The sequence below is a fragment of the Diceros bicornis genome, chromosome 8 (assembly GCF_020826845.1).
Source record: "Diceros bicornis minor isolate mBicDic1 chromosome 8, mDicBic1.mat.cur, whole genome shotgun sequence".
Taxonomy (NCBI): domain Eukaryota; kingdom Metazoa; phylum Chordata; class Mammalia; order Perissodactyla; family Rhinocerotidae; genus Diceros; species Diceros bicornis.
This window is the reverse complement of record NC_080747.1, coordinates 77,565,230-77,581,937: the sequence shown is the minus strand read 5'-3', so window position 1 is coordinate 77,581,937 and position 16,708 is coordinate 77,565,230. Positions and strand designations below refer to the sequence as shown.

Here is a 16,708-nt window from a genome sequence, read left to right as displayed (position 1 = left end):
CCCTGGGCTAAAGACACCTTGACTATAAGCGGTACTGTGAATTACACACACACACAGACATAGGGAAAAAAAAAGCATGTAGCCTTACCAGAGCTTCCCAACTATTAAAGGGCCGGAGCTCTGTTATCTTCTGAGCCTTTTTCTGAGAACACTGAGGAATCAAAGTAAGTTCACCAATCGAAGCATCTTGAAGGAAGTGAAGTATTTTACCTTTATAGCCATCCTCCATCACTTCTTCACCACTACTATAGTCCTCATCTAATGAACTACCGACATCAGAACCTGAATCATATTCAGAGTCTTCAATAACTCTCTTAGGATTAAATACATTTTTTTTACGTTTCTTGTTGAAACCATTTTGTGGTTTCATGGAACATTTCGGTTTCAGTTTTGTTTTAGCTGCATTTTTAGGATAATTTTGACTTCTTGAAGAAACTTCTTTTCCATTTGGAAACTCACTTTGTGAAGCATATTGCATATCTGTGTACAAAGAAAGACAAAAATAACTAAATTACAAAGATATAAACTAAATATAAAGATATAAGACTTCAAATAAGAAAAATATTTAAACGTTTATATTTTCCTTTTGAATATAGAATTCAACTTTAATTTATTGTTAAATCTTGATATACTTTAAAGAGAAATACTGAAGTAGAATTTGAAGTTATACAAAGAATTCAAAGAATTAGTTTCAAAAACAGGTGATAATTTCTTTTTAAAAATGAATTAAATATAAATCCCTATTTTCCGATAAAGGTCCTGAGAGTATAAATGACAGCTGTATATACATAAGAGGTCACAGACGTTACTGAGCAGTCCCATCCTTGTGCCAACACTGATGGGTACAGCAAAAACAAACATCATCCATTTTATAACTAATTTCCCCACCACCATCTCTGCTATTCTAAGTTCATCATTACTTAAAAAATTAAATATATTATTACTAAAAGGCAGCCCTACTTTATCATTGATTAATCTATCATATTCCATAGATTTCTAGGATGCCTGTGATTAAAGGTACACTGTTATTTTATGTACCAGTAAGAAAATACGTACCAATTAAGCCATAACACAGTACTGTATTATTTAGAATGTTTATCTTTTACTTACTCAAAGAGCTTTTAGACTTATACATTATCATACATTCATTCCTGTGCATATATAAAAAATATAAGCAAAACAAATTGGGTAAGGTATTCCTCAAAGTTCTTCAATTCACAATCTATCTCTTCTGAATCATTTTTCAGACTCAAAATTGGTGATATTGCTGGCTTTCTTTTCTACACACAATATCGTTCTCTGTGCCCTCAAGAGCATTTATAGCATAGCATGTCTTAAAAGAATTCATTAAAACAACAACAAAAAACCTAAAGCCATTGTGCTGGGCTTTTAAGCTGGCTTTGCAATTATGAAGAGCTAGTCTACTTGATTCTTGCTTAAGGATGTAACTAAACATGTGATAGTCAACCCTTCCCCACTATTTCTCCTCTACTATTTGGTTCCTAAAGTTAAAAAAGTGTTCCACTGTGGAATCGGGGACTTTCTTCCAAGTCAGTGATATGCATCTTGTAAGTTTCTGATACTGGAACTTTCGATATTGATGCAAGTGCTGGCTAGGACGTCTACATTACAGCGATTATAAAACACCAGCAATCGTACGATCCACCCTGAGAGCTGTTAAAAATGTAAAAAATGTGTCTTTTGCATTTAATAAAACATGGTGATTTAAAAGCGGCCTTAAATATAAAAAAAAAGTTAGCCAAAGAAAAAAAAAATACTTGTTGTTTCATTTTACACTGCCATAAAGGGGCTAAAACATTTGGGAACTGGTTATTTAAAAATTTTTACATCATTATTTCCAACATCCCCTGCAATCCCATTCTCTGATTATTAGCTAACAGGTTTACTATTTTCTTATATACTAAAATATAGAATATAATGGACGTATGTATTTTCTATAATAACATAGAATAGGTAATTACCTTGGTCTTCTGCAAACACTTTTAAAGATTCTAAAGCTTCTGTGTACATCCATTCATGTTCCTTGAGTACTTCCCTTAGTTCCTAGAAATAAGTCATTGATCCTTTGTTAAGAATCTAAAATTAGCGACTTGTAGAAAACTTTTATGCTCTTTTATTTATTTATTTTTTTGTGAGGAAGATTAGCCTTGAGCTAACATCTTATTGCCAATACTCCTCTTTTTGCTGAGGAACACTGGACTGACCTGGGCTAACATCTGTGCCCATCTTCCTCTACTTTATATGTGGGATGCCTGCCACAGCGGGGCTTGATAAGTGGTGCATGGGTCCGAGCCAGGGATCTGAACCCGCAAACCCCGGGCCAACGAAGTAGAGCATGGGAACTTAACCACTACGCCACCAGACTGGCCCATATGCTGTTTTAAAAATAAGCAAATCACCTGAACACTTAACAGAATTCGTAACTGATTATTTCACACTTGTTTTTATGTTGCTTTACAAATGCTTTCTCTATATATAATTTCATCTCCACAAATATACAACAGTCTTCAAAGGGAAGGAAGCTTGACTTTTTTTGCATTTCTACCCTTCCTATGAAGTGCTCTGAACACTTAGAGGATCAAAAATGTTTGCTCGGTTAAACTTCAATATGCAGCTAGGCTTTTACAAACTGCCAACTTCAAGATGTGTAGTTTCCACACATGTAAAGAACCAGTGTAGCAACAAGACATTCAGCTCATCAGAATTCAGCAGATGTACTACCTCTGCATATACCTGAATAAATCAACACAAGTATAAATGTACTCCAAATGTTAAACAAATAATGTGCTCTATATAGGATCATGTGATTAAACAGAGGCCCTTTTAACACTGGCATGCTTGGCATAGGTCTTTACTGACTCTGAAAGTATTCTTACTATCTGGCAAATAGAACAAAGTTTATGGAATATTAAGACACTGAAGTGCAGTATTACATTTTAAAATTCTTTATGAGAAATTTAAAAGATGAGAATATGAAAAAAGCTAAAACAGTTGACTTGGGGTTATAGCTGGCTTCTAGATGATTTACGTCTTATACATGAGTTCATAATTGTTACTACAGTTATGTTTGTTATGATTATGGTTATAATGCTGATATTACAGCTTACAAATAAAGAAATAAACAATGTAAAGAATTAACAAGCAGTATAAAAATATTTTATAATATTGATAAAGGAGAATATTTAATTACAAAAATGCAAAACTCATCCTACGTTTTTACACAGTTGATCTCAAAACTATTTGGTAATACAAACATTTAGTACTTGCTGATTAAATTTCTGTGCATGACCACTCACCTGCTTATCAAAATTGGGAAATTCCTTTTGCAATTTTAATACAATACTTTCCTGCTTTTCCCAATTACTGCTAGATTCTGCAGACTCATTTGATTCCTCTCCCTAATGGGGAGAAAAAAAAAAAGAGAACCAATTTCAAAAGAGATGATCAATAACAATAGTCTTAAGACAACTACATTTGTATTTAGACTTGATTTGGAAGTTATCACATTCGATTAGAAGAATGTTTTTTTTTTGTTTATGTGAAAATTGACATATTTATATCTTTAAGGATAAAAAAATATTGCTGGTTTGCAATCACTAAAAGACCTTGATTACATATCTAATAACTCACACTTCATTTATACGGTGCTCAAAATGAGATAAATCTGTTAAAAAACTAAAATGTTCCTCAAATTAACTCAAAATACTTCACATAGATTGAAGTCTCTCCAAGCTAATGGTAAATTAAAAAAAAAAGATTCAATTATTATCCCCATGCTCACAATTTCATACCCTGCTACAAATTTCGAATACTGAGAAGTTTGCTTTTACTTTAGTCTAGATTCACAGAATGGCTTAATTATTAATTGCTTAATCACAAACATAAAAGTGACACAGTGATAAAGAAAGTTACATGAAACTAAGTGATATATAAATTAAACATGAATCTGGGAATAATTATGGCTATTCATACACACAATATCTTTCCTCTCTGCCACTGAACTTCACTTGAAGAAACTGGTTCAAATTCTACATTTAAGCAAAAACAGATTCCTTGGGTTCATGCATAAGAAAAATTTTGTATTTTAGTCAATCAAAAAGCATTTACCTACTCTGCTTAGAACTGTACCATATGCTATACAAACAAGATAGAGAAAAATACAGTCTCATACTTCCTCTTCTACCTCCTTTCTTATCCAGCAACTGAATGTTGTTTTTTTCTTTCACTACCTGAGATAGAAATAACTAAACTGTGAGTCACATACTTCTCAAGCACACAGAAGATGTGAAGTTCCTTCCACAAGACAGAGAAATAAAATGCTATGGAAGTTGGGAGCAGGAAGAACACTGCATGTATTTTTGTAATAGTAAGTGGCCCATTTGTGGAGCAGAGAGACCATGGACAGGCTACAAGGCTGAAAAATTAAACCAGGGCTAATATTGCATTAGGCCTGAAGTGCCAAACTGAGGTCAGCCTTTATTCAGAAAGCAACAGGATTTTGAGCAGGGGAATAATAAAACACTAATATTTAGACAGCATTTCAAAGCCCTCAAAAATTCACACTGCCGTCCTCCCTCACTTTATAGCTGAGGACACTGAAACTCCCAGAACAAGCCTTTTAAAAGGTCACACACGGACAATAACCAACTGACATACGAATAGAAACTTAGGTGTCTAAACTCTAGCTCAGTGCTTTTCTGCTACATAAGCGTTTCCTAAACTTTTAGTCATTCACATAGCACATTCTCGATTTTAAATATATCAAATGTCGGATGAATGGACAAACTGTAGTGTGCACTAAAATGATTATTATTCAGCCTTAAAAAAAATGAAGTACTGACACATGCTACAGTGTGGATGAACCTCAAAAACAATACGCTAGTTAAAGAAGCTAGACACAAAATGTCACATATTGTATGATTCCATTTATATGAAATATCCAGAATAGGTAAATCCATGGAGACAGAAAACCAATTGGTGGCTACCACGGGTTGGGAAGAGAGAATGGGGAGAAACTGCTTAAAAGGTACAGCATGCTATTATGAGTGATAAAAATGTTTTGGAACTAGATAGGAGTGGTAGTTGCAGAACAGTGTGACTGTACTAAATGCCACTGAATTGTTCATTCTAAAATGGTTAATTTTATGCTATGTGAATTTCACCTCAATAAAAAAAAAAGCTAAAATACTTGGAAAACAGTAAATTCCCTTTGGGAATGAAATATATGATAGCAGAAAGTAAACATTCAGTAGGTGATGTGCCCATCATTTACTCTTGGCTCTCAGTTCCCATGCTTCTGCCAGCTTTGCTAATCCCCGGTGACTGAAAATACGTATGTGGCCCAGTGGTTACATCAGAGCTTTACAGCACCTGGGTGACACATGGAGTTTGGGCCCAAATCTATCTCAGCAGGCCCAGGGGTTTGAATCTTTCCTGTGGTTATTTTTCTGGTTCTAGAATGCAGAGTTGAAAGAGACATATTTGGCACTGGCAGAAATCCCATAATAGCTTCCTGAGCCATGGAGTCAGGGTCATTGTTTTAGGAAATACCAAATCCAAGACCCTAGAATTGCCCAGCAAGCAGCAGCAGCAGCAGCAATACCACATTCCCAAAGGGACTGCAGAGACTGACACCACTATCCCATCCCAATGTAATGTGCCTCCTTGGCTTAAACAGAAGCTGGATGGGTCTTGGAGAATTATTTTAGGTCATAATCAACAGGTGATGACCCCATTGGAGTTGCTATACCAGATGTGGTATTTTTACTGCAGCAAATGAATACAACAATGCAGTTGTCAATCTGGCAGATGCTTTTTCTTCCCTATCCCAATTAGAAAGGACAAGCAGAAGCAATTTGTTTCCATCTGGGCAGGATCAGTGATAGATGCACCTTTACTGTCTTCAGGGCTCTGGTGACTCTCCTACTCTCTGTCATGATACAGTACTCAAGGACTTCGATAGTTCTGTACAGTCCACAGAACATCACTTCCATCCTCTACACTGAAGACCTTGCACTGACTGGACTTAATGAGCAGGAAGTAGTGGCTATTTTAGATAGACACATGCACGCCAAAGTGTGGGAAATAACCACCCTCAAATTCTGGGGCCCAGCACTTTGAGGAATTTCACGGGGGTCCCATCTGGAGCATGTTGCAAATTCCACTCTGAAAAAAAAAAAAAGCCAAATGGCTGCAGATTGCCTGCCTCTAAGAAAGAGGCATAACACTTGGTCATTTGGTGGGCCTCTCTGAATACTGGAGGCAAGGTATACCTCATTACAGTATGTGCTGCTCTAATGTGTTTATAAAGTAGTCCTTTAAACCGTCAGTTATGAATGGGGCCCAGATTAAGAGAAGGCTCTGCAGCAGGTCCACGGCACAGGACAAGGTGTTCTGCCACCTGGGTTTCGTGACCAGCAAGCAGATGCAATGATTCTCAAAGAATCTGTGGCTAACAAAGATGCTGTATGAAGTCTCTGGCAAGCCCCAGCAGGAAAAATCAGAGAGAGACTCATGTGGTTTCGAAGAAAGGTCATGTCCTCTTCTGCTCACAACTACAGTCTGTTCTGCTATTACATGACAAACGCATGTCCAAAATTTACTGTGCTGTGCAAAATCATAAAAATGAAAACTACGGTGTTTGGGAAAAATCATGTTACAGGCACAATATTCAAAAACTTCATCAGTGACACATTAAAAAAGGAGAAAGGAACCTGAAAAAAGGGTAGAATAATTTTACACACATTAAATGCTTAAGAAAATACATAAATACTACAATAAATATGAACTAAAGTTTGCTTGGGGATGTTAGCACAGGAAGGGCTGCAACCTGTGAGTTATTGTGAAGTGGCAGGAGGGTATCTGAAAATGAACAGAAAGTTGTAACACCAGCTATGGAAGGTCATGGCTCATCGTCCTTGTGTTATCTCTGCTATACTGGCTGAAAATATAAATAATAATAAATTAAAAAATAAACAATTAAAAAATAAACAAACAAATAAATAAATTTCTGTAGCTTTGCTGGCCTCCTCCCTTCATACTAAAGCTGCCTGGATGGTTCCAAACTCATCTGGACGCCACACACGACTCTCCTACTGCGTTCACCATTAAAGCCATTATTTTCAAACCAGTACAACTGTTTTCAATGACACTTAAAAACCTGATAACTTGATGTGTTAATCTACCACAGCGTAGCCTTTTGATTATCATCACTGTCACCATCATCATCATGTGCATCCTGACGGCCATGAGCAGCAAATTGTTCCAAGTCTTCTGTGGTTAGATCATCAGGGTGGAACCCTAGAGGCTCGCCAACATCTTCCTTTTCTACTACCTCAAATCCAACCTGTTTTCCTAAATCAAAACCTCTTGTTTTGAATTTCAAAAATTTCTCTGAAGGACCACATCCTTCAAAATCACACATCAAGAAGAATTTTCCATGATACATAATGCAAACACTCTTTTGTCATATCACTCCAGGCTTCTACAGTGGTAGCAAAGGTATCCTAATGTGAAATCTCTTCCAAAATTCTATAACCATATCTGCATTCTCACTTTCAATAACAGCAATTAGCATCTTAAATGTTCACTTTAAATAGTAAGGCATAAATGCTACTATCACACTTTTATCAAGGAGCTGTATCAGAAAGGTGGTTTCTGGAGGCAAAAAAAAAGGAAAAAGAAAAAGAAAAAAAAAGAATTTGGGTTGAGTTCAGCTTTCGCAGTTGCAAAACTCTTATGAGAGGATTGCAATAATCCTCTCTAACAGAGAATAATTAAGTAAGAATATCAATTCAGATGTGGGCAGTCCATCCATTTTTGCTATACCTGTAGTGAACTCCAAGGCTGACTTGAACAATTTTTCTTTTAAAAGGCTCAGTTTGGTAAGTGATGAACTACTATTGGCTTCAGCTCCAAGTCTCTACCTGGCATTAGCGCTGAACATAACAATATTGCTGCCTTATATCCTTGAGTATGTTTTCTGTCTTTCAGATTTGAGTTCTTTGATGCATGCATTCATAACAGATACCTGTTTCATCAAAACTGAGAATTTAATTCAGTGTATAGTCGCCTTCTTCAGTTTACTTCTGTACCACTGCTGGGAAATTCTTTTGCAGCTTTCCCATCTGCACTCATAGCTTTGTGACAGTTGATGGCTTAGGAATTTGTAGCATTGTTTGAAACCACTAAAACAACCACTACTGGCACTAAAAGAAGCTAAGTTTTCTAGGATACAGTGATTTCTGTTTAAGGTCTTTGTATATAGATACAAAGATCCACACGAAAAAGGTTTCTGATTTTTTTCACTCTTTGGTTTTTAATTCAAATGCTCAACAGTCTTTCCTTGTCTTCTGCTCAACAGTCTTTCCTTTTCTTCTATTTCTTTATGACTGTTCTTGTTGACTTCACAGCATTTGAAGATGGTCCAGCCACACACTTTTATTTTTGCTGCATTGTCTCTGATGGCCCACAATCTGGATTCCTTTATGCCTGTTGCTTAGGATATATCTATCACATCTTCTCATTTATTTCCAAACGTTTGTTCCAAGCTTCTCCTCAATACCTAAAACTTTCCTTTTGTACAGACTGTGATATTTTTGAATGAGAATGCTTAGATGTCTTTGGGATGTTGAATGAGTGCTTTTTTCAAATAGAAAAGTTCAAAAATGTGAAAGAACAATCTTGTGGGATAACACGGGGAATCAACACGGCCAGGAGATGTTTCAGCTGTGCGCGTTTTACTCCCATGTGTCCCAGTTCAGCTGGGTGCAGTTTTCTGTGTTCACCTAGTACTTCTCATGGACAAACTTGCACCTAGACAATGCAAAACGCAGGATATACTCTGTTTTCTAACAATGTTTACTGCACTGGAACAAATTCACATGTCTAAAACAGAACAGACTGATCTCTTTTTGTGAAACAATTGTTAGCCTGGTAGGGGGTGCCGACAGGATGAGAACGATTGGCTAAGGGACGTTAAGTGACCATGAGACGTGAGCTATTATGTGCTCTGGGTATCTGATCCACCAAGGCTGTAACAGCATGAGCAGCAGCAACCCACCAACAGGTGGAAATGGTACATCTGAGACTGGACTTGAGCAGGTTCAGGAAGCACAAATAAGTTGCACGTGCAGGTATCTCAGACTCCCATGGGACTGACTTCTGCTTTACTGATGCCCCTCCTTCAACCAATACTAAGGCACTATGAGGACTTTATGATCAGATAAAGTGAGAGAAAAATCTTGAACTTGTTTACAAAGGGTTTACATAATTGTTAGAACCAGCTGAAAACGAACAACTGCTATAATATAATCCCATTTAAGAGAGCAGCCCTGTGTACAACTTTGGGCAGAACACCTTGCCTAATTTGTATAAAAGAGACGGCCAGAGGTACAGATCAATGATATACCAGGGACAGTTGCTAAGGAGAACAAGAGTAGAAGATCAGTGACCACAAGTCTGGGGAGGAGATGCACTGTTGAACTTCTCATAAGTTTTTCTGAGAACAGAATGCAAGGATAACAGTGTTCCATGTGACTGTTCAGCAAAGGGCAGCTATTGCAGAGGGAGTTTTTAAGAATCACATGGACAAGATGATCCATTCTGTGAACACCAATAAGATCGTAGCCACTTGGATGCTTGCTCAAAGGCTCTACAGACAAATGGCCCTGGCAACAGAGACTGAGGTTGTGCATGCAGATCAACAAGCTATCACTGTCCCATACCAAGATTTATCTGGCTATTGCTACTGGTGAGTACCTGACCTGTCAAGAGCAGGGCCCAACAATGAGTTCCCACGGCAGCACCATTCCTTGGGAGATCCAGTCAACTGTCTGGCGGCAAGTTGATTACATTAGACCCCTTTCATCATGGAAGAGACAATAATAGAAACCTACTCTGAGTACGAATTAGCCTTCTCTATCCACCTGCTTTTGGCAACACCAGTTATGGGCTGAATTGTGTCCTTCCAAAATTCATATGATGAGTAATGCCTAGTACCTCAGAATGTGACCTTATTTGGACACAGGGTCTTTACTGAGGTAATCAAGTTAAAGTGAGGTCACTAGGGTGGGCCCTAATCTAATGACTAGCATCCTTATAAAAAGAAGAAATTTAGAGACAGACAAGCACACAGGAAGTACACAAGGTGAAAATGAAGGCAGAGATCTACAAGCCAAGGAACACCAAAGATTGCCAGCAAACCACCGGAAGCTAGGACAGCAGGATGGAACAGCCCTCAGAAAGAACTAACCATCTGACTAGCACCTTGATCTTGGACTTCAATCCTCCAGAACTGTGAGACAATATATTTCTGTTGTTTAAGCCATCCAGTTTGTGGTACTTTGTTATGGTAGCCTTAGGAAACTAATGCATCATATGCAGATATATGGAAAGCCTAATTCACAGTCACAGTACAGTGTGACAAACAATGTTTCTGACCAGGTAGCTAACTTCACTGGAAGAAAAGTTATGGATCCATGTTCATGGAATTCACTGATCTCACCATGTGCCTCAACACCTAGAAGCAGATGGCTTACAGAACAGTGGTATTACTTTGTAAAAATTCAGAATATGAACTTGTTCATAGCATCCTACAAGGCTAATGTCTGTTCAACAGGATATACAAGCAAAGTAAATGCTTTCAATCGGCAATCAATATGATGCTATTTCTCCCACGGCCATTATACATACGTCTGTAAACTAACAAATGGGCTTAGTCTCTTACATTACAGCTATTCCTCATAACTAAAAACCCACTCATAGAATTTTTACTTCCCATCAGTATTAGCTTCCAAGCCAACAGTACTTTCACGCAGGGACACAATAAGTGTCCCATTAAATTAGGGTAGAGATTGCTGCCTGGCTATTTAGGGCTTCCTATAGCACTAAATCACAGGCAAAGAAAGAGGTCACTGTGCTGGTTGGGGTGACTGATGTTGATTTTGATCACCAAGAAGAAACTGTGTTGTCATGAATGCAGACAGGGAGGACTATGTCTAGATTCACTGGGAGGCCTCTTAGTAGTTCTATTCCTAAAGTAAAAGTTAATGGAAAACTAGAGTAACCCAATAAAAGCAAAACCACTATTATTTGTAGATAAGCAGTTAAATATCAAACGAGTCATTTAGAAGAGGTATAAGTAGTCACCACCTGGGAAGAGGAAATGGCGCTGGTGGTGGTAACAGTTGTTTTTCATAAGTATTGTACAATCATATGTAGGTATAACTTTTATGAAATAAAATTTAAAAGTATATTTTCCCAAGTTATTTTACCACACCACTAGAATACTTTTTAAAATTAATTTTATAACTCAGAGATAAGCAATTAATACTGGATAAGTTAAAAAGAACGCAAAAACAATCACAAATGAAATGCAAACAAATTTTCTGGCTTAGTTGTGAGAGAGAAGTATGATTCATTCAAGTGTATTTTCAGGTCTGATATCCACAGACTCAACATGTTCTGTGCTTAAGCAGCTACTTTCCATACTGCAATTCAACTGTAACTTACATGATCCAGTCTTTTCTTTTTAATAGATTGATCATCATTAAATTCATCTTCTTCATATGGCTCTGAAGAAGAAGATAATTTTCTTTTCCTGGGTCCACCACCTTCTAAAACAGAGGACACTAAAAGTTTGCAAGGATATAAGAAGAATCATTAATGCAAAACAAAGGCAAAATGTTACATTGAATACATCTGTAGACAGTTCTCTTGACATCAGGCTCAATGTCACTTCCTCTACATATCATGTATACTTGATAAATGTCAAGTGAATTGAAGAAAAAGTGAACAGAGACTCTTTTCAGTCTTTCAAAAGTAGAAATCACTGTAAAAACGTATTCGTAAACCATCACACTATTTAATGCTAAAAATATACATCTCTTAAGTTGATGAGTAATTCTACAGAGCAATATTGGGAGGAAGGGGTTCTTTCCAGCAACCGAGTGTTCCACAGTGGAAAAAAAGTTGAGCCCCATCAGTGGGGCTTATCTGAATAGCAACACTGACACCAATAATTGTGTCTACTATGTACTCGCAGAGGGCTTTTATAACTGTCATTTCATTTACTTTCCACAACAAACCTACAAAGTAATATTCTCATTTTATAAATGAGGAAGAACTGAGATATAGAGAGCTCAAGCAATTCATGCTTTTAACCTAAAAATAAGAGAGTATAACGGTAACAGGAAATTTGCGTATTCTGTCATGGCTGAAAGAAAAACTCAATTTACATGATCTTAAGCAGTTATGTTACATATTTATACTTTGTACACATTTATCTATTTCTTAAATACTTTCACTTTCAGAGAGCAAATTCCAGAGACATATTGCTGTGCTAATATGAAAGCATCTGCTAAAGCTTATAAAGGTTTAAGATTTCAGTATTAATTATACCAGTCCTCTATGCAGTTAGAAATAAAACTGACAGAAATACAATACTCAAAATAAATAGAAACATGACACGTTTTACATTGTAAGCCTGAAAATTTCATAATACAGCTATAACAAAATTGAATGCCATTAACATTTTAAAGTATAGTAATTACATATCAGTATGAATGCTTAAATTCTTTTTCTCCCAATTTTTTTCATAAAGTAAATGTGCATTCTACATATGCCAACTAATTTCCAGCATCTGCTGTGAAAGGGGGAAATGTGAGCACCATCCCATCATCGCCTATACTTGCTGTGGTTAAATGAGTGCTGTTAGTGATATGCTAAGTCTGAAAAAAACTCCAAACTAGACGGTTTCTGTCATGTCACCAAGCCATGTTTAATTCTTTCCTAAAAAGAACAAGAGCTTTCTTTTGTCAATAAAGAATTCTTCAGCCTTAATTATCTGCTTATACTTGTTGCTTTTGTTAATATTATGTCACCAAATCTTGACATGTATATAAAATGGCTACAAGGCAAAAATCTGCAAATACATGTGGGAGAACATGTACAACTAAAATTTTAGTACAAAAGGTTACATAACAGCACACAATACTTAGTTACCTACATCTAAATCTATTCTATTTATAATTATTAATTAAAAATTTCACATATATCTAAAGAAAACAAGTTAATATTCTACACTAAATATCATTTCTAAATTATGTGTTTCATAATTCTCATCTTTTATTGGGAACACCCATCATCAATTTCAGGAAAAAAAAAGCAAGTTAGAGATGTACCTCACACACAAAAATAAATTTCATCTAAATGCAATATTTAAAACAAAAAATAAAACATGAAACTAAAGAAAATATGGACAAAGAACACAAACAGGCAGTTCAACAGAAAAAAAATTGACAAGATGCTCATGCTCAGCCTTATTAATCATTAAAGACAGGTAAAATAAACACCATTTGTTTTCATCCTAAGATTAAAGTGCAGTAAATGGACAGTCCTAGCAGACTGTGAGCAAACAGGCATTATTATTTTTTTTTTTTGTGAGGAAGACCAGCCCTGAACTAACATCCATGCCAACCCTCCTCTTTTTTGCTGAGGAAGACTGGCCCTGGGCTAACATCCGTGCCCATCTTCCTCCACTTTATATGGGACGCTGCCACAGCATGGCTTGCCAAGCGGTGTGTCGGTGCGTGCCCGGGATCCAAACCGGTAAAGCCTGGGCTGCCGCAGCGGAGCACACGCACTTAACCACTTGTGCCACCGGGCCGGCCCCTAAACAGGCAGTTTTAACCATTACAAATTGTTATAGCCTTTCTGGAAGGCAATCTAAATAACGCATCTCAGAATTTTAGATGCGTATATTTTTTAGTCCAACAATTCCTTTTCTAGAAATTTATTCCACAAAACTGACAGAAAAACATACAAAAATTTTACCGAAGTGTCTAAATGCCCATCAATAAGATATTAGATAAATTAGGATACGCACATAAATGTCACTGTTATAAAGAATTAGGTAGACTTTTAAAAATAAAATAACATGGAAAGATATTTCTAATAAATGAAAAGGTTACAAAACAGTAGATATAATAAGATCACAGTCACATAAAAATGTTTTGACTACTCTTATACATATATAGAGAAGCAGAAGAAATTGCTAGAGAAACTCCTGACAACATCAATAAATTGATATTTTTGCCTTCTAAACTAGGGTAAAAACTTGGGATATATATATTTTTTGTTTTTGTAACTTAGTATTCATAAATGAAAACTTTCAGAAGATACTGCATAAAAGATACCCTTATTGTTTAATATGCAGGATGATATTGTCTATAAAAGATTATAATTTCTGGTAAAACCAATGTCCAACATCATGATTTGTGGAACTAAGATGTCTTACAGGTATTTAAAAGGCCTTTTGTTGAAAATTGTCCTAATATACCAAAAATACCTTCCTGTCTTAATAATACAGTATATTGAAGGTTATCTTATTCTGGTGAGACAAAGCTGTCATCCTATGTATTACCTCACAAGTGTACTGTAGGAAAGATGAAAATGACTGATAGGACTGTCCTGTCCATTCCAAGAGGAAGCGTGGAAGTTGACTTGAAAAACAAGGAAACACTGATTTCTTCTTTCCTTGTAATTTGCCACTTAACATTTTTTTAAAAAGAAATAACATCAAAGTACAGTATAAGAATGAGAAGAAAAAAACCCAGCTGAAGTTCAAATTTAATGAGGATTGTAAACTCGAGGAGGGCGGGGTTTTGTCCATTTTGTTTCCTTATGCATCCTCAGTGCCTAAAATAGCATCTGGCACCAACCATGGGTGCACAATAATTAGCCGTTAAATTAATGAATAAGTTGAATGATATAAATTGCTCAAGAGAAAAAAGATTAGACACTACTGTGGAATGAAGTTATTCTTCAAATTTTTCAATGGAAAGATTATAGAATACTGAGATATGAGGACAAGAAAGAATACGTAAAATTTCCCTAACCATTTTGTAACTCGACAAATGTTAACTGAGCCTACCATTTTTAGGAACTTTTACGGTAAATGCTAGGGATACAGTAATGAGGAAGATACAGTCAACGTTCTCCTGTACCATTTTCTATCATCAGATGGCCCTTAAGAACAAATACCTGCCAACACATACTATGTACTTACTATATGCCATGCACTACAATAAGAAATTTACATAAACCTTATCACTTTGTCACAACAACCTATGAGTTTGGTACTGTTATCATACTATTTTACTTCTAAGGAAACATAGACATAGAAGAGTTAGGCAACACTGCCTAAGGTCACACAGCTAGTACATGAAAAGAAAAGGAAGAATCTTAACATTCTGTGTAGAAGGTGCCCACACACCACGATACTGTTCCCTTACTCAGACTGGAAAAAATTAAAGATTTAAAACACTTCATGTGTATGAAATAATATCCTTGGAACCACTCTAATATAATCCACTTAGTGGGGGTAAAAATGAGGTAGATAATTGTTAAAGGGGGATGATGGGCTGATGGGAACAAATTATACTATTTTTTATATATTTTTAAGTTTCCAAAAAATTTTTAAAAACTGAAAAAAAATCTACTTAGGGAAGCGGGTATTTATTCACACACTGTTGATGTAAGCATAATTTGGCACAACCTTTAAAAAGTAACATGGAGGCCGGCCCGGTGGCTTAGCGGTTGGGTGCGCGCGCTCTGCTGCTGGCTGCCCGGGTTCGGATCCTGGGCGCGCACCGACGCACCGCTTCTCTGGCCACGCTGAGGCCGTGTCCCACATACAGCAACTGGAAGGATGGGCAACTACAACATACAACTATCTACTGGGGCTTTGGGGAAGAAAAAAAAAAGGAGGAGGATTGGCAATAGATGTTAGCTCAGAGCCGGTCTTCCTCAGCAAAAAGAGGAGGATTAGCATGGATGTTAGCTCAGGGATGATCTCCCTCACAAAAAAAAAAAAAAAGTAACATGGAAGTACATAATAAAATTTTAAATGTGCATACTCTTTGATTTAGCATTCTAGTTTGAAATTTAGCCTACAGAAATAATAACATAAAGATTTATTCATAAGGCTATTTACTTTAATACTATAATAATGAACTAATGTAAACATAAATGTTAATTAATACAGAAACAGAGTAATGTTAATCTAATCCTATGGGTAGTCACAGAGGAATGTTACGGAGCCATATTTTTTAATTAGATAAATCTGATTGTACTGATGAGGTATCCATGATAAATCATCAAATGATGGTTTTTTTTAATGCAAATTAACATTATAATTGCATTAAGTTGTATAATGGTGTGTATAAGCATAGGAAAAGTTGGAGAATGATGCAAAGCAAACTTAAAAGTAGTTAATGGATGTGGCTTTGCTTTCATTCCTTAATTTAAATACTTTTCTCTCTTGTTTTTGGTGAGGAAGACTGGCCCTGAGCTAACATCAGATCAGCCTTCCTCTATTTTGTATGTGGGATGTCGCCACAGCATGGCTTGATGAGCAGTGTGTAGGTCTGTGCCCAGGATCTGAACCCTCAAACCCCAGGCCGCCGAAGCAGAGTGTATGAACTTAACCACTATGCCACCAGGCCAGCCTCAATTTAAATACTTTTTTTATAGTGGGATTACAGGTTACCTTTTACTTGTTTGGTATGTACAAGTTAGAAAAAAGAAAATCTAGGGCCGGCCCCGTGGCTTAGCGGTTAAGCGCGCGCGCTCCGCTGTTGGCAGCCCCGGGTTCGGATCCCAGGCGCGCACCCAAGTACCACTTCTC

The 16,708-nt window shown here is 36.6% G+C and overlaps 1 protein-coding gene across 4 annotated transcripts in view; it reads right to left on the bottom strand.

Moving 5' to 3' along the window:
- Positions 1-16,708, bottom strand: part of SMARCAD1 (SWI/SNF-related, matrix-associated actin-dependent regulator of chromatin, subfamily a, containing DEAD/H box 1) — a 77,426-nt gene that overhangs the window by 33,924 nt on the left and 26,794 nt on the right. For 2 of the 4 annotated variants that reach the window (XM_058547514.1, XM_058547515.1), the window contains exons 6-9: positions 11,533-11,651; positions 3,318-3,419; positions 1,983-2,064; positions 89-480 (exon numbers count right to left, since the gene is read on the bottom strand). In XM_058547514.1, coding sequence (XP_058403497.1) covers positions 89-480; positions 1,983-2,064; positions 3,318-3,419; positions 11,533-11,651 — 695 coding nt within the window. The remainder of the gene's footprint in view (positions 1-88; positions 481-1,982; positions 2,065-3,317; positions 3,420-11,532; positions 11,652-16,708) is intronic. The other 2 variants (XM_058547516.1, XM_058547518.1) reach the window with 2 other exon arrangements.